The sequence below is a fragment of the Periplaneta americana genome, chromosome 3 (genome assembly GCF_040183065.1).
Source record: "Periplaneta americana isolate PAMFEO1 chromosome 3, P.americana_PAMFEO1_priV1, whole genome shotgun sequence".
Taxonomy (NCBI): Eukaryota; Metazoa; Arthropoda; class Insecta; order Blattodea; family Blattidae; genus Periplaneta; species Periplaneta americana.
This window is the reverse complement of record NC_091119.1, coordinates 47,687,710-47,710,982: the sequence shown is the minus strand read 5'-3', so window position 1 is coordinate 47,710,982 and position 23,273 is coordinate 47,687,710. Positions and strand designations below refer to the sequence as shown.

The window sequence follows — 23,273 nt, the reverse complement described above, 5'->3', positions numbered from 1 at the left end:
TATTTTCAGGTAATAAAAAAATTACAGATTAAAATGTACAAACTAAATAAAATCATAGAATCAATAATCTGTAAATATTTATAACAAAGACGAATTCTATAGCTTTTATTTAAAATACCCTCCGGAACTAAACTAATCATTAGCAGCAAAATTAAAACACATTAAAACGAATACTTGTGGGTGCAGTATTTACATTCATAAAGATGAAGATATAGCTGGAAAACTTAATAAACTCAGATTATGTGCGGAAGAAAAAGAAGAACTTTGAGCAGAAATGTACAAGAGAAACACAATTTAAACTCGAATTCTCGGACTACTCTTACCAAAATACCACTTCAATACCATCATTTCCATTAACTGCGTATTTGATACGGCGAAATTTCTTAATATTTTCTTAAACATTGGTCCTACTATATTTTCGAATGTGATGAGGTGTACTTTTGCAGGTGATGCCGCAGAATTTCTGGAGATCGACGCGCGAGGACTACAACGCTCTCTCTTTTCTGACGTCAAATGTGGACAATTGCGTGTCGAGCATCGTTCTCTTGTGCTTCGCCACCAATCTCTTTTTCATTTGCCAGCAACTGCTTAACAGCATGAGGTGAGCTTATAATAATTGTATAGATATAGAAATAAAATTTGTAGTTCCTTTCTTGTACAGGGACATAATTTTATTTTTACTTGCATTTTTATTGTACCTGCATTTCTGAATGTACTTCACTCCCACCCCTTCACTAATGTCCTTGCTCCCGTCAGACACACAAACTTACGGCCGCTGTTGCATTCGAAGTCTTCAAGCAGTGAAGTGAACACTGCAGTGTATAGTGTGTTTCATAAATATGATTGCGTTTTCTATAGAAGAAAGAACCTATATTAATAATATCGTACTAAAAATTATATTCAAGAAACGATAAATTCAATTTCATAGAATATGCTTCAAAATGTTTTTAATAATATGCGTACTGAATTGAAGCCTGCATTGTAATGAACGGCAACCATTTCAGCAACTTGTTTAAAAATTCAGATTAGCTTTTTTTGAATTGAGGTGGCTAGAAGCAAAGGAATGCTAGTGACATTTGTAATAACATGAGTTAAGTGCATCCAATGTAAGAAAAAGTATCTAAAATTTTAGTGGCAAAGGGATATTTTAATCGCATCACACATTAAAATTTAAATAAAAATTTCACCGATTTTACGAAAGCTTAAATATTTAAACCCCATTTTCACAAAAGTAACTTAAGTGCACTTACAACCCTTTACTTATGACCCCCTCAATTTAAATGCACTCTCTATATTGTATGTTAACATCAATAATTAATATGCTAAATAAAGTAGACATTACATAACGAACATAGCCGCCTGAAAAGTTGAGTTTTTTTTTAATGTTACTACTCTACTGTATTTTGATAAATTCCGTAAAAGTGATGATCAAACTGAAAATAGTAATATCGTATTTTCCTACAACATAAATGGATACACTACTTTTCTCTCCTCCTATACCTAGTAAAATGATTTGTTTACATATTGCACTAGTAACATCAAACTCCTGTAATGGAAGGGGGCAACAGTGTTTCCGAGTATAGCCAGGTTAATGTTAAAAATGTTGGTAAAAATAAAGTGATGTCCCTGTATAAGTTTCGCTTGCAACATACTGCGCATATGCAGTAAACCAGAGCCCCTCTATATATATGCTACTTGTGGATAGTCGTGCGAAATTATTGTTGATTAGATACAGGTGGACTCCCATGAAGACTGGCTCAAAAATTTAGTTCCGTATCTGTACAGTGTGATGCTCAGGGACGACACTTTATCCCAGCGCGGACGGATTTTAGGTTGGTTGTTGCTTGCCTATATTGACGTCACGGAGGCAATGGGTTCGAAGGTACTGCACTGTGACAGGAAAGGGCAACCTGTGTGTGCTGCGCCGAAGAACGTACGTACGTTTCATTTGTTTAGGATTCGAACCTATGCTGCTCTCTGCCGCTGCGTGCTTGTTTTTCATTGTAGTGGCTTACCTACAGTTCCTACAGTAGTATTGGTGCTGTTGTCACTTAATGGCAAGGTGGTTGTGATCGTGACTCTGTGTGCAGTAGTGTAAACATAATACAACGTAATCAGACAAGAACCCTAAACTGAATGCAATTCCAACTGCGTTTGGAAGCGAGTATTTCAGTGTGGAGGGTGACAACATACGCTGTAAAGTGTGCAACACAGAACTAAGGATAAATGTTCGTAAAGATTTGCAAAAGCACTATGAAACGAAAAAGCATAATGAACGTTTGCCGTTATTTCTCTCATCTGCACGGTTTACAAACTCTGAATTTTATAATGATTTGTGCGAGGTGATGATATCGGCGAATAGTCCAATACACAAGCTCAGTAATCCACAATTTCAGCGTTTATGAAAAAATACACGTCTATAAAACTGCCTAGTATGACATCAATGCGTACAACTTATTTATCCTCTGCATATACGAAAAATCTCTGAACCCATTTGAACAGCTATAAGTAGTAACAAAATATTTCTATCTATAGATGAGACATCGGATGCTGTGGGACGATAAGTAGCTCACGTTGTTGTAGGAGTGATGTCCTCCAATGAACCAGGAAAGAAATTTTTGTTGACATCGAAAATACTAGGAAAAATTAAACAGTGAAACTATTGTTAATCTTTTTGAGATGCACCTATGTATAACATCGTGCGATGTTGAGCGAACTTTCTCGCAGTACAAGCACATTTTAAGTGAAAACAGAACAAATTTCTCTTTTTCACACTTAAAAATGCACATTGTTATATATTGTAACGGACTACAGTTTGTATCAGAATAATGTACGTAACTCTATTGCAAATACTTGTGTGCAATTCGTTGTTGTATATGGTGCTGTAAATATGTGTAAGTAATATTGTAAATATGTAACTAATCAAGGCATAGTCTATGCTACGCTCATACATATTGTACTGCAGTGGTAACCTGTAGAAACGTGCATTTTCGTTCCGCCGATCTATACCAGCAAACAGTCGCGTGCTGTCGCTGGACTGCTCCTATCAACTAGTAAACACAGGTACTCCATACACCAGTACCAGTGAACCTCGTGGCGAACTGGGACAAAGTGTCGTCCCTGATGATGCTCCTAGAGATGAACAGTTCGAGAAAACGAGACTAACAGCGCCCGCAAAGCCGAAAACCCGCACGACAATGTTGTATTAAGTCGCGTCCTTGACGTAAAGACTGGTTGTGAGTGTTCCGAGACTCGATATTGATCATCTCCCGAAGTCAGCAGTTGTTTATACCTGACTGAACTTTTAACTACTTTGGCAACTGTTATATATGTGTAAGCCAGTGGTCGTCAGCACTCGCTGAAATGTGTAACGCGTATGCGGTGCTGTCCCGTGTGCGCCGTCGTGCAACAGGGAGAGATAGAGGGCATACCCGCTAGCAGATACGAGAGCACTATGGTGCACTGCGTTTTCCGCGGGTAAGAGAGGCTAGCCCCAGCGTGCTCTGTGCTGACGACCCCTGGTATAAACAATCAAGTAGCCTATTTGAAACATCTCTACCTTTCAGTGTATAATAATCCGTTCCCCAGTCTTTATTTAATTACTACGCCCTTATTAAAAGGCTACGAATTTTCTTATCATATGTTTAAGATCAAGTGTGCAATCTCAAGTAAAAAAAAATATTAATGTCATGTTTTATGTTCCTTAGAAATGCAAATTTATTTGAGAATTATTTTTGTTTTACTTATATAACCATAAGTCATATCATATAATAGAACCAGAACATTTTGATAACTAAGATACTGTTCTGTTTTGTCTTTTTGTCTCGTTTAAACATTATGTTATTTATTTCAATGATGTATGTTATTCAAAGTTACGAAATCTTTCCACGCCGACCAAATGCTATTTTGAGAATAACGAGTGAGACTCGAAGCGCAGCGGGAATGACGAGACGAGACTCGAAAGACAAATGCAGCAAACACAGCGAGCGAGAGCGGCAGTTAGTTTTGTTCATCTCTAGATGCTACCTCACGGTCACGAAAGTTAGTTAATAATTGAGCCGATGACAGGTAAAATGGTACAACGCGAATGTATGCAGGCTAATGCATGGGAACTTAAGGTTTTTCGTTTGCTTGCATTTAAAACTCGTCGTTAATTTTTTCTTTACATTTTCCTCATTTTCATTAAAAAATATTTCCAACATATTATATGGTATAGATATAATACTTTTTCTTCCTTGAAAAAGCGATAGATTGTGTCTGAAATACAAGGCACCGCTTTTTCGATAAACAACTAGATAGAAACTGAGGTAAACTGGTACAACTCAATTACATATACGACTGTTCTTCTCCATAACAATGTCCACAGTATCTCCTGTCGAGTCTTAGATTTTCATTTTTTACATTATTTTAAATGTTAACATTTTTATCCATCTGCGCCTCCTAAACTAGCGAGAGGAGATGGGATTGGACAGTTAAACTTCAATCAAAATATTTTTTACAAACTTTTCAGTATGTTCCCTGACGACATTAAGAATTTCGGATGACTTTTTATTAATAGTGTTTTTACCACGCAGGCTTTCTCCAGGGGGTTTACAGACTTCTTCCTTCTATTGAAGCCTTTAAACTTGTCTATTAGGCACGGCGAATGTCTCCAAAAATACGTTTTGCACACATTAACGCCCTGTGTTTTCAAGTTGAGAATGTAGACTTACTTACATGTGGCCAACTTGGGTTTCCGAATTTTCATCTGGGCGATGTTGCTGAATCGGCATCCGTCGAATTAGTCCCGATAGATAAGCATTCTGATGAGAATAATCTGCTGAAGCCCAAAATCGAATGATAGTAATATGCGTTACAAGAGCGGTATGTTGAAGTTTTCATGTTCGAGGAAATGTTTGAAAAAGCGAAACGTAGTTGAGCTCTTTAATTTCCGAGAATTGAAAGAAAACATACCGCTCGTGTATCGTACATTATCGTTTATTACATACCTGAAAGCGGAATTTCTAATTAGTTGCAATGAAATCTCCATCTTGGTTTCTGTTCAATGACGGAAAATTTGTAAAACAAAAGTATCTATCTTCAACATTGTTGCTTTAAAATGTTTTCTGTGGTTACTATACTCCAGCAAGCCGTGATATAGGGCTACGTCTGTCTTTTTTTCCCCCAGTCTATAAATACGAGCTTAAAACAAACGGTAAGGTTATGTAATGATTTATTTTTCATTTTAATATTTTAACAATATTATTTATATAACATATTGCAGTAATAACATCGGCATGTGGAATCGTGTTGATTTTTTCACGGCTTCCTTAATGTTACTTGCTTCACGAATGCAGTAACTTTAGTGGAGTTGTAGAGTTTACTTAATTTTTGCAAATATTTAAAAACAATAATTAACAGTGCAATTTAGGTGAAATTGCAGTAGTAAGTTTCCAATTTATAATCATTACTATATTGAACGTCTCTAAAAATAATATGTTAAAATCCTAAAGCAGTAAAATCAATATGTCACTTAAGCGGTAAGAAGAGGGAAATTGTTATGTGTGTTAGGTTGGGAATACTGAATGTGAATTTTAGAATTTCCGCGGATTGGTTTTGTGCGGAAACCAAGCAAATACGCACGATCTCGCACACACGTATATTTCCTATCCTCTTCAAAAATCCGTTATTGTATGTTCGCTCGAAGAAAAACCAGGAAAAGGAGTGCACTAAGTGAGTAAGCTACCGAAGCAGTGGTTGTTACACAACTCGACAAGCGACTAAGGAAACAGCGTTGTAATATGTACTAGAGTAAGTCACTTAAACGTCCCATTTACGATCTATGTTAATAACATTGCCATTATTGTTAGCCTATTATTATTATTATTATTATTATTATTATTATTATTATTATTACTACTATTATTATTATTATTATTATTATTATTATTATTATTATTATTATTATTATTATTAGACCTACTCTTATTAACCCGACACTGAACGGGCATGAAAAGGTAACTGCATGGGTTGAGTCTCTGAGACCCATTTTCTAAATATGAAAAAAGTATATTTATTGGAGTCTTATATTAGCTAATAGTTTTACTCTTATTCTTCTATGCAGTTAATATAATAAGTTTCTTAATTTCACAAATTTGAGAACAGTACGGGTCATACTTTTTTTTTTACAAATACAGCAATTCGCAATCTGTACCTTGCGTCTTCTTGCACTGCACTTAAAATGATGTCCAATGTAGGAGATATGTGGTTGTTGTGACATTGATAAATGGTGCGTCGTGGTCTATTATGTCACGTCTGAAATCATCAAGTTTCTTGAATTTCGTAACTGTTTGTAATGCAGTCTGAGTTTTCTTTTTAATAGTTTTATACCTGGTTTTATTGATAGAAATTATTTTCTTCACTAATGACCTTGAAACACACGCAGCGCGAACAGTTTTAGAAGTTGTGAATCACATTTGCCTTCTTATTCACTAAAAAATAGGTATACATTTTTTATAATATGTGCAGCTTGTCTCTCTAATGAATTACCTCTTCCAACAGGAGAAGTACGAACAGTACAATTACTGTCGTCATCACTCTTCAACAGACTCCCATGGACGCCACATATTTCACTAATTTTAGTGTACACTAAGAAAACTAAACAGATAATGCAAACTACGTACACTGCAAGTCGTTACAGAACTGGCAACTATGTGTTGTTTACCTCTGGGCGGGACGAAGGAAACGGCAGTAACTTGTGTGGCCTTCTGCTTTCAGCCCCCACCTCCTGGTTTTTCTCCGAGCGAACGTACAATACTTACAACTAGACAACTAACACAGCTACAGATTTTATCTTGAAACACTTTTGCAGGTATTACCATATCCTTTTTTGTGACTTGCGTTTTCCCAATAATACGATCTATCTTAGTTTTCGCCTGTTTATGTATCGAATTATCACGCAAACGTTTCTTCCCCTCTTCCAATTGAACTCATTCACTGACAAGATCAGTACAACTTGAATATGATTTTGTAGAAGTATACAAACATAACTTTAACTTATGCAATAAGTGATGGCATACAATTGTGCAGGGAAGCTACTAGCAGGCGTTATGAGGTACTTCACAGTTAGTGACGCGGCGATTCCAGTTAGTATAAAAAGATTTAAGCTCTTTCTACTGGCTAATCTTTGAAACAAAATTATGTCATTTCACCAGTTAATAGCTAACAACCTTATAGATGAGAACCTAGCTGTAACGCAAAATTAGTATTTTTTTTAGTTATACCACTCTTCCGCTCAAGGGTTCAATTAATTATACAATATTTGAGCCGTTCAGAGCAGAAGTGGTGTAAGTCAAAACTGGATACTGAGGGTTAAAGTAAACATTCTGTAAAATACAGCACAAAGTAGCAATTAATATTCAGTTTATTTAAACTATTAGTAGTCAAAATGTTTTTTTACATACAATATCTTGTACATTTTGTCTCTTATTGTGTAACAATTGATTAGCACGAAGGACATATTAATTGTTACTTTGCGCTGTATTTTACAGAATTTTTACTTTAAACCTCATTACCCAATTTTGACTTACACCACTTCTGCTCTGAACGGCTCATTTATTTATGTACAGCTACTATAAATGAATTCCCCGATATCATTTTCATTTTGCTCCCAAGGTATTAGACTTACAACAATGAAATAAAAGTGAGCAAAACAAAATCTACCAGGTTTCGTTTAAATATCAGCGGGAGTAGACGAAGTACTCTGATTGGCCGGCAGACGCGACAATTAGACATGGTGGCTTCTTTCTTGAGAAGACAGTAAAGAACAGTATTATCTGGATATGATATAATATAATATAATATTGTTTTATTAATTCAGCCTAATTGACATATCACAAATATAAGAAGTCAATGACACTTACCCATGTAAGTGATCATTGTGTACTATACAAATATAAAAATTAAAAATTAAGCAAACGTTTTCGCCCTTCGGGCATCATCAGGCTTTTTTTACATACAATATCTTGTACATTTTGTCTCTTATTGTGTAACAATTGATTAATCATAACCTTTTTTAATAATGAATATAGTGACTATTTAAAATTGACTTATGGTAATTAACAATCTAAAATTAATGTACAGATATGAAAATTTAATACATAATAATGATATAAAATTGTGGCTGCACTGCTGTGTTGTGTTTAAATTATAACATCATAAAACTGTGAACATGATAAAAACATTTCGTTCCTCTTTAAACTTCATAATTTCATTAATTGGATGTTTTGCTGCTAGTCTTGTCTCAATGGTTCATTACTTGTTATGGTGAAATCAATATTTAAGATCGTGTGTACTGCACAGGTTATCTGTGTTGATATTTACATTGAGACGATTTTTGAGACTGGGTTTTATGATGAAATGCGGTTGACTTAGTTACGATGATCTTGCCGACTGAACTTTATTATTACAAAGGTTGTGATTAATCATTTGTTCCACAATAAGAGACAAAATGTACAAGATATTGTATGTAAAAAAAGCCTGATGATGCCCGAAGGGCGAAAACGTTTGCTTAATTTTTAATTTTTATATTTGTATAGTACACAATGATCACTTACATGGGTAAGTGTCATTGACCTTTTATATTTGTGATATGTCAATTAGAATATTATATTATAATATATCATATTATATTGACTATCTGAGCATTTCAACATGCTTTCTAAGATTATCTGAATATGCTGACACAATGGCTGACACCACAGGTCTTGGAAGGCAGATAAAACTTCATCTTTCAACAAGACTGCGCTCCTACACACTTTCAGCATAATCAGCATCTCCAAAAACGTTGGATTGGACACGCTACTGACGACGATCAAGCTCTCATACGGACGCCTCCGATGTCACCAGATCTGATCCCTTGTGTCTTCTTTTTATAGAGTTACATGAAAGATAATGTTTAAATGTCGGGTGTGTACCGACTGCGCGCGAAAAGCTTTACTGTTTGTCCAACTGCGCGAGAGCAGTTCAGCATCACTTCAGCAAACAGGTCGACTGCGCGAGATGAGGTATGCTGTAAACAGGTCGACTGCGCGAGAGTATTTTATTTGCGACTTGGTAGCACTATTATCATTAGTTTTTGTGATTGTAACAAAACGGTACCTTCGACTACTGCTGTAAAATATTTTATCAGTTATTTACAATTCATGTTTCAAACAATGGTCAGTACAACCCCTTAGTATTTTGTTTGTTGCCAAACGAAACAGCAGTTATGTACGAAAAAAAAAAGCGTAAATGCTTGTGATGATATGAATATTAAGTTTCAACCGTCAATCATTGTGTCTGATTTCGAAGTAGTTATATGCAAAGCAGTTAGTCAGGTGTGGCCTTTTCATAAATAGCAGTGAGTTGTAGATTTCATTTGACGCATGCCCAGTGGAGGAAAATTCAGGCGTTAGGACTACCTTCCGTTTATGAAGAAAATAACGCTGATATAGGTAAATGGTTACACTCGGTGTATGGTTTGGCTTTTTTCTCTCCCTACAAAGTTGGGGATGATTTTGTTGAAGATTTAATGAGCATTAAATCCGACAGTGAAAATGTTACATGTTTTGCTGATTATTTGACAACGAACTTCATAGATTCAGAATGTGGGTTTCCAATACTATAAGTTCTAAAAGAACAACGAATGCTTGAGGCATTCCACAGGGCTTTCGGCATTAATTTTCACAGTGCACATCCTATCATTTTGTTGACGCTATCATTCAAACTCAGACCAGCACCTACATTAAAATGAATGCTACTGATAGGCCTCACCGATCTAACAATAAACGTGAAAAACATGTGCAGTATATAAAGGAATTGATTTTAAAGTACAGAAATGGAACAATGACACTTTTGAATTTTTTAAAAGCGTTTCTTATTATTATCATGAGAAATGAAAATAGTTTCCGTGTCTTTTTAAATGCCTTGACGAGTGCCCCATTATGGGCATGGGTATATGACAAACCATTTTTAAGCAAGAATTTAGAAATCTTCTCACTATTCGTGAGCTGCCACAAGGGACAAAGACTACTTAACCATAGAAATGTTTTTTTTTCAGTTGGTTATTTAACGACGCTGTATCGACTACGAGGTTATTTAGCGTCGGTGAGATTGGTGATAGCGAGATGGTATTTGACGAGATGAGGCCGAGGATTCGCCATAGATTACCTGGCATTCACCTTACGGTTGAGAAATACCTCGGAAAAAACCCAACCAGGTGATCAGCCCAAGCGGGGATCGAACCCGCGCCCGAGCGCAACTTCAGGTCGGCAGGCAAGCTCCTTAACCGACTGAGCCACGCCGGTGGCTTAGAAATGTTTACAAGTTCAGTGAACCATTAATTTTGTTTTGACAATGAAACTCCAAGTACATAGCTGCAAATACATTTTGTGATTGGTGGAAATATACCTAGTTTTAGAGAGGCAAGTGTTACAAAAAAGTAAAGAATGCTAATGAACTTGGTTTCATTTCGAATATAGGTGATGCTTCAGGAGAGCAATTGATCCTTTCAATGCAGCTAAAGTTACAATCGGAATAATAGATGTAGGTATTCCAAGCCTCTTAAACACATCTTTCATGAAGAGAGTAGCGGTACCTCTTGCTCCAATCAGAAGTCCGATTATTTCAAGCTCTTCTAGCTGGTACTTTTGGAGGTAATATGGAATGGTAGGATTGTAGATTGTATGACTGGTGTAGCTTGGCAGTCATAGAGAGTCCTAAGTCTCTGAAAATGGGAAAGAAAATGCTGTAGTGCCAACTTAATTTATGCTTTCCTCCGAGCGCAGTTGACCTATTTCGAAAAGTGACCGCGCGCGCAGTTGACCACTTCAGGGCAGGTAAAATTTTGGGTCTGCGCGCAGTCGGGATCCCCCGTATGTATCACCCTTCGCACCAAATTGAAGAGTCCACTGCAAGAATTATGGATGTAATTTGGAATACATTTTGCAGGAGAAGCAATTGGTACGTTTAACCAAAGGTCCCGGGTTCGATACCCGGCCCCGGAACAATTTTTCCCTCGAAATTATTCAAATTAACTTTACAGGGAGTTATACCTGAAAGCTTGAGTTGCGAAGCAATTGAAAGATTGAAATGCTTAGCGCTCAAAGTTTAACTGTGATTTTCCGATCATTACTGGACAATGACTATCAGTGTTAATGCCATGTAACTCTCTATGTACATTCTATATGTCTTAAGCTATGCATTGACAGTCTTGGTTCATTTTCGACAAGAAAGTGACATCCATCATTCTTGCAGTGGACTCTTCAATTTAGAAGCTCTGAGGAACAGGATGACAGCGGTTGCAGCTACGATTGACGGGGTAATACTCCGGCGTGTGTGGTGAGAAGAGATGGATTATTATCTCGACGTGTGTCACATAGCACAGGGAGCACACGTAATAACACCTGTAGCTCAACGAAAACCTGATAAATTTTACTTTTGATAGCTTTTTGGGTCATGAAATTCGTCCGTTCTGAATATTCGTATTGTGACTTTTAATTCAACACAATAATGTTACTTTTATTACAACAACAATGGCTTTCTATAACTGAATTTAAACACTCCCGTCAACAATGGGTATTTCACTACACACAGCAACACAGTATTCGTTATTGCACTCCGCAGATAACAATGACAATTCACTTGGATTATTGAGAACAACAATGTACTCCTAATCTCAACTAATGTTCACAAAGCACTATTTACAACACAAAACTGTCAGTTCTCAGTTCACAGTTCGTTTGCCTTAGCTAGTTCTTCTAGCTTCATCACCCAAGTTCACAGTATATCGAACCCAAGACTTCCAGAAACAGTCAACTGCACTCGAAATCAAGACTTCCGGAGACAGTCCATTGCACTCGAACTCAAGACTTCCAACTGCGTTGCTTCCGCCTGGACGCCGCTCAAGTTCACTCGCGTGTCGAACCCTAGACTCCTGGGCGCTGCTGATTCACAAGCTGAACTCGCTGTCCAGTACTGAACTGGCTCTCTTCGAAGGCTGCTGGCTTTGTATTATTTAAACCACACTTCGCGAACCTTCGAGCCTCGAAGTTTCTGCTTCTACAGACTTCTGTTCTCGCTGCTTCTTTTCCTGGATGATTCTGTTCGGGAGGTTTCGTTCCCCCCTTCACCTCGCCAGCGCAGCACCTGCAGTTTTGCATCCCCTTTGCTTCGTACCACACCGCAAATACCCATGCACCAGATGCGCGAGCAACCTCCCCCGCCGCGCCGCTCGTCTCTCGCTCTCCCCGCCCTCTGTGGGACGCGCGATCGACTCCCGGCTGTCACAGTATATTAACGACGGCTGGGTTGTTCAAGTGTCTGATTCTCGTTACAGTCATTCTGGAAGCGCAGTGCAGATGACGTACTTCTACGTCTCCTTTAGCTACCTCATCCTGCGCACAGTGGCAATGGCTCTCTATGCTGCAAGTGTCCATGACGAGAGTCGTGTTGCCAGGAATGTGCTGTATTCAGTGCCGGCTCATAACTACCAGATCGAGGTGAGAACCCTATGGAGAAAAGATGTACCGCGTGCTTTTCTGGGTACACGACACAGAAATTAGCATTGCCATAAGAACTCTGTAGAAAAATAATGAAGGACTAATTCAGTCAATGAGTCTTCTTTTTAGTATATTATTCTCTTATTTTGATGAACACGAGCTTGATGTTCCAGGAATGTGCCAGAAATATCTTTTCAGACGTATACTTTTCTATATAACTATTATTCATTCAATCATTGCTTTCTGTTCAAGAGCAGGTATTACACCACAAACCCAGCATTCTCCAATCTTTCCTATTTTCTCTCTTCCTCTTTGTCTCCGCATATTATCCATATATCTTAATATCGTCTATCAAGTCCACACCTGTGGAGTAACGGTCAGCGCGTCTGGCCGCGAAACCAGGTGGCCCGGGTTCGATTTCCGGTCGGGGCAAGTAACCTGGTTGAGGTTTTTTCCGGGGTTTTCCCTCAACCCAAGATGAGCAAATGCTGGGTAACTTTCGGTGCTGGACCCCGGACTCACTTCACCGGCATTATCACCTTCATCTCATTCAGACGCTAAATAACCTAATTTGTTGACAAAGCGTCGTAAAATAACCTACAAAAATTAAAAATCGTCTATCATCTGATATCTTCTTCTGCCCCGAATTATTCTCCCGTTCACTATTCCTTCTAGTACATTCTTCAGCAGAGAGCTTCTCCTCAGCCAGTGATTCAAGCAATTTCTTATTCTCTTCCTGATTAGTTTCAGCATTATTCTTTCTTCACCCACTCTTTCCAACACACCATTTTTTTTCTCCGTCCATTTCACATCCTCTATTCTCAATATACACATTTCAAAAGCTTCTATTCACATCTCTTCAATTTGTAGTAATGTCCATTCTTCTGCCCCATTCAATATCATACTCCACACAAAGCACTTCATTAGTATCTTATTTAGTTATTTTTCCAGAGTCTTACAGGAGATGCTTCTTTTATAATTAAAAGCTTCCATTGCTATTTCTATCCTCGTTTTGATTTTTTGCAGCAGTTCATGTTACTGCTTGCAGTATACCAAAAGTAATATTTTAAGCCGTCCACTTGTCCTACTGCCTTATTTAGAATTCGCATGTTTACCTTCTCTATTTTTCCCATATAACCTATATTAATTTAACCTAATTAATAAATTAAATGTATACTTGTATGTAAATAAGTTAATTAATATATAAATATAACATAAACAAATAAATAGTGGGTCATGTACTCGTACTTTCAAATGAACAGCCCCTAACAATCTGTAAAACTGTAAAACAAGAGAACATTATTTATGATTGCTAAGTCGAAGCCTGATATTCGGTTGTTTTACAAATTACCAAAGCCTGCTCATTTCTAAACATGGTCAACTGATTAAACGTACCGAATTCATATTTCTTTATTCTTTTCATATATAGCTTTCATATCAGAATGATAAATCCTAGTCCTAGTATGTATAAGATGGCGTGATTAAATTATACAACTTGAGAAGTCTGATATGCATTTAACGAATTTATTTTGTTTTCTAGCTGATATTTAAACCTCTGCTTACTTTCTCTGAAAACATTGATATATTATATTTTCTTTCCAGATTCACAGGTTCTTGGTCCAAGTTGCAACTGACAATATCTCTCTTACTGGACTTAACTTCTTTCCTGTAACGAGAACCGTTTTGCTCACAGTAAGTATCTGAATTAGTAGTAATTTAAGTAACAAAGCTTTCGACTGAGGAGGTTATTCGGCGTCGAAAATAAACGTTGGCGAGAAAAGACTGCCGAAAATATTCTTGCAGCCCTCTATCAAGTACAGGATTCTTTTACATGTCGTAAATCTACAATAAGAGACTCCAAATGTTACAAATTTCTAGGAGAAAGTCATGCTTAGGATTTTGTAGACCGCAAATGTCCAAAATTCTCTGCTGTGTTTGAATCCGCGACCTCGGGATTCAACGTCTGGCATGGTCACCACAAAACCACCGAGAACTGCAGTAGCTAAACTAAGCCTAGCAAGACAACGTAAATGTAACTGCTCAGAGACCTAGTGTATTACTACGGGAGAAATTGCCATTTGACGTGTGACGAAATAGTATGAGTACATAATGCAACGAGCCTATAATGGTAGTAATTAAGACGCGAGTATGTTTATGAAACGAGCGCAAGCGAGTTTCATCATTTTCATACGAGCGTCTTAATTACCATTATAGGCAAGTTTCATACGACTTTTTATGCTCGACCGTATTTCTAACTTCAAATTATTCATAAGTATTCATATTATTCTTATCTGACTGGGGAGCGGAAGTGACCTTGTGCAATATCTCGTAAATTGTGAGATATGCGCAGAGGGGAAAGTATTGATTTTTCCGAGGAACAAATGTCATTGACCTTGATATAATCTAGAGAGTAAAATGAACATTAATCTTGATATAACCTGGAAATTGATTTAGACATTAAAAAACGAGATGACAAATTGAATTTATTTGAATATTAATTACAATTAACGCTAATTATTATAGTAACAGAACATAACCTTCTGCGACAATATTGGATTTCCAGCCTAAGTGACGTTTCGCTAGTTGTCTTTCGATTGCATATCCTAGAATAATCGATACTTACGCTTTCATATTGCTTTGTGATTGGTGGAAAACCTGAACTTTAATGAATAGGTGTACTTTAATGAGGTCCATTAAAGGGCTGCTACCATGTGTATAATTACTACATTTCGGCATGGTCGAGCATAAATATATTTGGAGTATTATTACGATGTACCGAAGTGTATATGATATTTCCGTGCAGGAATTCTGCGTTATATGATGAAGGATAAGTGAAACGGAGAAAAATTCTCTTTGTCACCGGGATTCGAACCCGGGTTTTCAGCGCTACATGCTGACGCTCTATCCACTAAGTTACACCGGATTCCAATTCCGATGACGGATTGAATCCTCTCAGTTTAAGTTCCACCTCTTAGTTTCCCTTTAGTGGCCAACCCTCATGCACTGTGTCACAGATGTGTGACAGTGGCACAATGTCCAACACACTAATGTGCAGAGGTGCACTCATTACGAGTGACTAAGTGGCCGGGATATGACGGAATAAGCGCGATGTTACGGGACTCCCCGCTTGTGTCTGTTTATTGTCAGATTGAAATCCTACTTTAAAAACTGGAGAATGCCTAAACTTTCAATAGCGCCAGCAAGTCAGATATAATTTGACACAATTGAAGCGGTGAGATCAATAACCATTCAAGTCCATTTACACAAGTTTCGAGAAAAATGGAAAAAAAAAAAAACTTTTTTTTATTTCTTACCTAATTATTATTTATTGTGCGCAATAATTCTGGTTGTTTTAGAGATCAAGACAAAGTAGTATACCAACTTTTAAAGTCGTAACACTTGTGATAATATCCAAAATTTCATTTCAAATTTGCAAAAAAAGAATAACCACAAGTGAACTTGAATGGTTATTGATCTCACCGCTTCAATTCCAGTAACATCTAGCAGTATCACTATCACTTGGTAAACATTTGTAACTGTTTCCTTAAGGGCATATGTACGTGAACGACCACAAATATTATCAGATAATGCAGGCTCTAAATTTCTAAAATTTTATAAGGAAATGAACCCACAATTGAACAAAAATTACAAGGTACCACAACAAGACTTATTAGAACTTAAATATCTGATAAAAGTATGAAAAAGGTTACTGATGATATTTTTAAAAATTCACTTTTTACTTTATATTAAATTTTTCAAAATTTGAAAAATTTTACACATATTATTTCATAACTTCACAACCATTAGAGAGAGAATTCTGAAATTTTGTACACTGATTTAATATGCATTTATGCAGAAGGTAGACTACAATAATGCCCATTTCTTTAAAAATAGAAAAATTAGGTCAAAAAACATGTAAATTTTTAATGTATTTTATATATAACAAATAAAGAATTAACTGTATTAAAATAAGCAACTGTACATGTCTGAGAGTAGTCTACTTTTCAGAAATAAGTGTTTATTACATGCAGGAAAAATATTAAAGTTGTCACCAAATGATATAACTGCAGAATTTTTTTAATACTCGGATAAAACTGATTTGAAAAATATTATTAGCAAACTTTTTTATAATTTTTCAGATATTGAAGTTCTAATAAGTCTTGTTGTGGTACCTTGTAATTTTTGCCCAATTGTGAGTTCATTTCCTGAAAAAATTTTAGAAATATAGAGCCTGCATTTTCTGATAATATTTTTGTTCGTTCACGTACATATACCCTTAAATTATGTCTTTTTTCAACTCTGTCATTGATTACAAATGCTCTATCTGGCTTTCATTTAAATTAAACTCCAACAATCGTTCATATAGTTTTCTATAACTGAGTGACCCAGTCAGCAGCCGACCGACACACAGCGGTAACGCTGACAATAGCGGATCAGAAAGCAATCAGCTTGTACAAGCAGAAACTAACAGCTGAATTATCAGGCGCGTGTTTCACCCGTTGCTTGCGAGGTTATACAAGTTGGCGCATAGCGCTTGAAATACGGGTCTAAAGTGGTTCCCGCGTAATGCCAATTCCGCCGCTCAGAGCGCTGTTCGGTTATAGATATTCATAGCAAAACACTCGAATGATATCGACATTTGGGACATTTGAAAGACTCGCCGTTGCTTATTAAATGCTTCGTACAATATTTTTTGGTCAATAAACGTAATTTCAAAACTTCTACGTCTCAATTATATTAAAATGAATGGCTGTCATTCTTAATATTAAAATATATTACATATTATAAACTAAGGTACTACCTTCCTGTTGTTCAATTCATACACCGTACTTTCTCGTAAATAATGAACGAAAATACATTTTACATGACACTGTAGTCTACTCTTTTCACGTATTTATTTATTTATTTATTATTATTATTATTATTATTATTATATTATTATTATTAATATTATTAAATTTATAGCCTATGAGTATGAATTAAACAACCTATATTATATTTGTATTCTATAATTGTGAAATATATATATATATATATATATATATATATATATAAATTGCCCTACTTTTCGCGTGCGATATTATTCTTCTCTAGTGTTAATATTATATTATATAATTCCATTGCCGCACAAATTTAAATTTTAGTTCCTATTTCATTTTTTTTTCTATATTTCTCTTATATTAATATTGTATTATATAATTTCTGTAACTGTAACTTTAATTTTATTTTCTATTTTATTTTATGTTATATTCTCTTATAGGCCTATTAATATTATATCTGAACTGCAACCGAACACGAGCGCTGCTCATTCGGTCTCAAATTTTGTTAATATTACCTACTGTATCTCCTTTTTATATTGATTGTATTATTTTTTTCTATTTAATTATTATATGATTATTTAATTATATTCTTTATTCTGTATATTTAAATTTAAATAAATAAATATTATTATTATTATTATTATTATTATTATTATTATTATTATTATTATTATTACTATTATTATTCATTTCCAGTCATTTAAGGTATCTTCCATTTCCCTGAATTCATAATTTAATCATTTGTAAGTGGGCCTAACTTTTTCCTTTCTTTTTTAAAAATATATTGACATTGAATTGTTATGATTTTGACTAATGCAAACTGGAGTCACAATACGTGATTAGTACAATTGTGCGATTTTTCTTGCACACTTTCAGTGGTGAAATAAATATCTAATAGGCCTGCTAATCTGTAGTGGATAGTGATAGCAAATGCTGTTGTATTTTATTGTGTGTGAACAGTTTTTAAGTTACGAGTTAGAATTAGATTAAATTAGGATTTTAGTCTGCAATATATGTGATTAGAAATGGTTTCCGTATTTGACGATTTCCCAAAACATAAACAAATATCTGAGGATTCTCAGGGACGATTTTTTTTGGCCGCCCATAGGCACATGCGCATGAGCTCTCCTCTATGCTCATTTCTCTTTTAGTAATGTCTGCATCTCGCTCCCCTCAGCTGTTTTCTGTCGTCATTCATGACATGTCAATTTAATGAAAATATAAAGAAAAATCTTCGGTACACCATGCGGTGATAGCTGTAGTTTATCACAACGAATATTTGTAGTAATTATTTATTTATTACTCGTAATGTCGTAATAATATTCCATTTGGCTTGGAGGATGAGGGGGAATACATTATACTAAACTCGGCATGCGCAACATTAAAATCGCATTGCTGCGTATGTTGTATCCTGAATAATGCAAATCGTATATGTATCAATATTCAGCAGTAATTAATTAACCATTGTCGTGGAATATTTCGCATTATAAATGATTTTTAATCATACTCTTTTCCTCGAATAACGCTACTCATTGTCTTAAGGCAAGACAAACTAAGAACTATACTAGTCTAATAATAATGATGATGATAATAATAATAATAATAATAATAATAATAATAATGATAATGATAATAATTATGTCTGCAAGTATAAAACTCCGGTAGTTAACTTTCTGCAATTAAAACAAATTAGAAGGAACGAAATGTGAAGGAAAAACACGGAAATGAAAACAATCAACTTGTCAAAATAAATGAACCAGAAGAATGTAGTTTGAAAGAAAAAATTTTAATTGAACAAATCCAGACCTTCGGGACACAAAATTGTAATTTCCATTAAACGGCGCTCAAAATCTGCATACTGATATTTAACAAGTCATCAATAAACCTCAAGACTGTAATATGCTTGGCATGTTTATAATCTGCGTACTCGATCAGTAATGCAAATTTAATAAAAGAATTTTCACGATACACAATGCTTGGTAAGGGAACTATCCATCATTTAACAGAACTGCGAGGCGAACCTAGCGGCAGAAATTGTCATGACGCTCCGAGACCCACTCTCGATCGTGCTATGCGGCAGCTTATATATAATCTCGTAAGCAACGGTTTCACCTTTTCTTTTTGCTCGAGGGAATTTTAAGCAAAGTCAGATGGCTCAATTCAAGCATTTCATTTCACAAAATATCTTAATTTACGATTCATTTGTGATAATGGAATCAGTACGTGTAGTTCAGAGGCGGGTCAGAATTCAGTTTCCTTTTGTTAGGGTTTCACACCATTCAACGATATAAAACTTCGATAATACATTTTGCTGAACTGAATTAACAAAGAAAATATTTCAGACCTTATTTAACATACAAATTCAATTAAATATCAACTACCGTACTGGATACGTTTCAGACAGTAAGTCTCTGTGATATTCATTTAATTTCATCAGCTCTATTATCTACAAAGCAATAATACAATTATGATCAGCCTGTACACGATTCAACTAATCATATAAGCGTCTCTTTTTTTTTTTTTCAGTTGGCGGGAACTATCGTGACGTATGAAGTTGTGCTGGTGCAGTTCGGAACGACATCTGAGAGCAGTTCACCCAACATGACAGAATTCTGCCTCTACCTGACAAGATCACAACTTTAGGAACAGAGTTTGAATCCTTTGAAAACCTGTATGGATTGGTAGTTAATAAAACAATGAAACAAGAGTACCGTTTCCATTTTATGCAATCCATCCTGTGACGTCAATCCATACATCAATCCTCAGTTTTGCACAAGATGAGGTCGACAATGTTGTGTGGAGCAGGGTGACTAATGATTAGGCCTATGAGATTAATACTTCCTGTCTGGAAAGAAACCTAAAGAGAAAAAGAAGCAGGGCAAAGAAAAACGATAGACGGAAAGTGAAGAAATGAAAAAAAGTAAAAGGAATCTAAATAAAAAAAAAGATGTAAAAGAAAAGCAAAAGAAAGAAAGTGTAAAAAACACTTAACAAAAAGCTAAGAAAACCAAGATTGCGGAACGAAAGGATACAATAAGTTCTTAGTGAGCAAGTTAGATGAGATGGTAGCGTTTGAGACTCGTATTCGGGAGGTCCCGGATTCAAATCGTGGCCGAACAATCTGACAGGTTTTTCGTAGTTTATCTCAGTCACGAAGGCAAATGCCGGATTGGATATTTACACCGCCTCAATCGCCCATATTATAAAAATTAATCAAAATCTATAATCAGCCACATGAACACAAAGCCATCTACAATACACAATAGAAAATAAACTGAAGAATAGTAAAAAAACGGCCTACTGGTATACGTACAGATTCTAAAGATGCGATATGACCACAGTTGTCAAGGGTATATAAATAAACTTGACAAAACGAAGATAAGTTCTTACTAAACATGTGACAGGAAAAACAACGTGGAACAAGAATACAGAGAAAAAGAAAGGGAAGATCAAGGGAAAATAGCTCAGATAAAAGATGACAGGAAGAGAAAAAAGGTAAAGGTAGGAAAGAAGCCAGAGGAAGGATACGAAACAAAAAAGAGGAAGGAAAGGGATAAGAGGCAAGGGACGAGGAAAGAGAAGAGGAATGAAGAAAGAGAGAGGGAAGGACGGAATATGAGAGGCGAGAGAAGAGGAAAGAGGGAAAAATAAGAGAAGAGGAAGCAGGAGAGGTAAGAGGAGAGGAATGATAAAAGAGAGAGAAAACCAAGAGATAAGACAAGAGAGTGAAGAAGGAAGAGGGAATAAGTAAGAGGAGAGGGAATATATAAAATTAGAGGAAAGACGTGAGAGGAGAGTGATGAAAGACGAAAGATTAGAGGGGAGAGGGAAGAAGGAATAAATAGAATAGGAAAGAGGAGAAGAAATAGAAAAGAAGAGATGCAAAAGGAAAGGCCAGACGTAATAGGAAAGAGTAGGAAGAGAAAAGAAGGCAGAGAAGATGAAAGAGGATATTGAAGATGAAAGAGGAGGGGAAAGAGAAAACAGGAGAGGAAAGAGGACAGGGAAAAGAAAATAGAAGAGGAAAGGGAAAAGGAAAGTAGAAAGGGAAGAGAAAAGAGTAAATGGAAGAGGAAAGGGAAGAGGTAATAGGAAAGGTAAGAAGTAAGAGGGTCGAGAAGAATGGAGAGGGAAAAGAAAAGTAGAGGGAGAAAGGGAAAGAAGTGAAAAAACAAATATGAATGGAAAAAATAAAGAGAAGAGGAAAGAGGGAAAGGGGAAGGTAAGAAGAGAGGTAAGAGGGAAGAGAACAGGGGAGAAGAAAGAGGTAAAGGTGAGATAAGAATAAGGGAGAAAGAAGATAGAGAGGAAGAAAGAAAAAATGTAGGAGAGAAGAAGAATAAATATAGGAAGGAAGTAGAAAGAGAAGAATGAAGGAGAGGCAAAAAGGAGAAAAAAGACGAAAGAGAATGAAGAAGAAAGAGGAGACGGAAGAAGAAAGAGGAGCATGAAGACGAAAGAGGAGAATGAAGAATAAAGAGAGGGAAGAAAAAGGAGAAGAAAGAAAAGGAGAATGGAGAAGAGAGAGTAGAGGGAAGAAGAAAGAGTAGAAAGAAGAAGAAAGAGGAGAATGAAAAAGAAAGAGGAGAATGAAGACGAAAGAGGAGAATGAAGAATAAAGAGAGGGAAGAAAGAGGAGAGGAAAGAAGAGGAGAATGGAGAAGAGAGAGGAGGGAAGAAGAAAAAGAGGGAAGAAGAAAGAGGAGAGGGAAGAAGAAAGAGTAGAAGGAAGAAGGAAGAGGAGAATGTAGAAGAGAGAAGACTGAAGAAAGAGAATGAAGAAGAGGAAAATAAAGAAGAGAAAAAGAGGAAAATTAAGAGGAGAGGAAAGCAGGAAGAGAATGAAGAAGAAAGAGAAGAATGAAGAAAAGAAAAATAAAGAAGAGAGAAGGGAGGGAAAAAGAGGAAAATGAAGGTGAGAGGAATGAAGGAAGAAGAGAATGAAGAAGAAAGAGGAGAATGAAGAAGAGGAAAATAAAGAAGAGAGAAGAAAGGGAAAAGAGGAAATGTAGAAGAGGAGAGGAAAGAAAAAAAGGAGAATGAAGAAGAGAGCGAAGAAGAGGAAATGAAGATGAGAAGGAATAACAGAATGGAGAAGAGACAGGAGAGGGAACAAGAGGAGAATGAAGAAGAAAGAGGAGAATGAAGAAAAGGAAAATAAAGAAGAAAGAAGAGAGGGAAAAGAGGAAAATGTAGGAGAGGAGAGGAAAGAAAAAGGAGAATGAAGAAGAGAGGGAAGAAGAAGAAATGAAGATAAGAAGGAATAACAGAATGAAGAACAGAGAGGAGAGGGAACAAGAAAGAGGAGAGGGAACAAGAAAGAGGAGAATGAAGATGAAAGAGGAGAATGAAGAAGAGGAAAATAAAGAAGAGAGAAGAGAGGGAAAAGAGGAAAGTGTAGGAAAGGAGAGGAAAGAAAAAGGAGAATGATGAAGAGATAGAAGAGGAAATGAAGGTAAGAAGGAATAACAGAATGGAGAAGAGACAGGAGAGGGAACAAGTAAGAGGAGCATGAAGAAGAAAGAAGAGAATGAAGAAGAAAGAGGAGCATGAAGAAGAAAAAAGAGAATGAAGAAGAAAGAGGAGAATGAAGAGGAGGAAAATAAAGAAGAAAAAAGAGAGGGAAAAGAGGAAAATTTAGGAAAGAAGAGGAAAGAAAAAGGAGAATGAAGAAGAGAGGGAAGAAGAGGAAATGAAGATAGAGGAGAGGAAAGAAGGAAGAACAGAATGAAGAGGAGAGAGGAGAGGGAACAAGAAAGAGGAGAATGAAGAAGAGAGGGAAGAAGAAAGAGGATTGGGAAACTGCGAGTGGAGAGGAAAATAACGTCAATTAACTTTGTTGAATAGATGCAGGAAAGGACAAGAAACGAAAGACAAACAGTGCGAACAGGGTTTGTGATGAAGTATTTTGACAGGAATTGTTTCATTCCCGATA

General features: G+C 36.1%; 1 protein-coding gene across 1 annotated transcript; it reads left to right on the top strand.

The window, feature by feature from the left end:
* The first annotated feature begins 449 nt into the window (after window positions 1-449).
* On the top strand, window positions 450-19,981 carry LOC138697019 (gustatory receptor for sugar taste 64f-like). The gene is made up of 4 exons (XM_069822612.1): window positions 450-601; window positions 12,221-12,518; window positions 14,121-14,210; window positions 19,865-19,981. The coding sequence occupies exons 1-4, from the start codon at window positions 450-452 to the stop codon at window positions 19,979-19,981; spliced, it is 657 nt and encodes a 218-aa protein (XP_069678713.1).
* The last annotated feature ends 3,292 nt before the right edge of the window (window positions 19,982-23,273 follow it).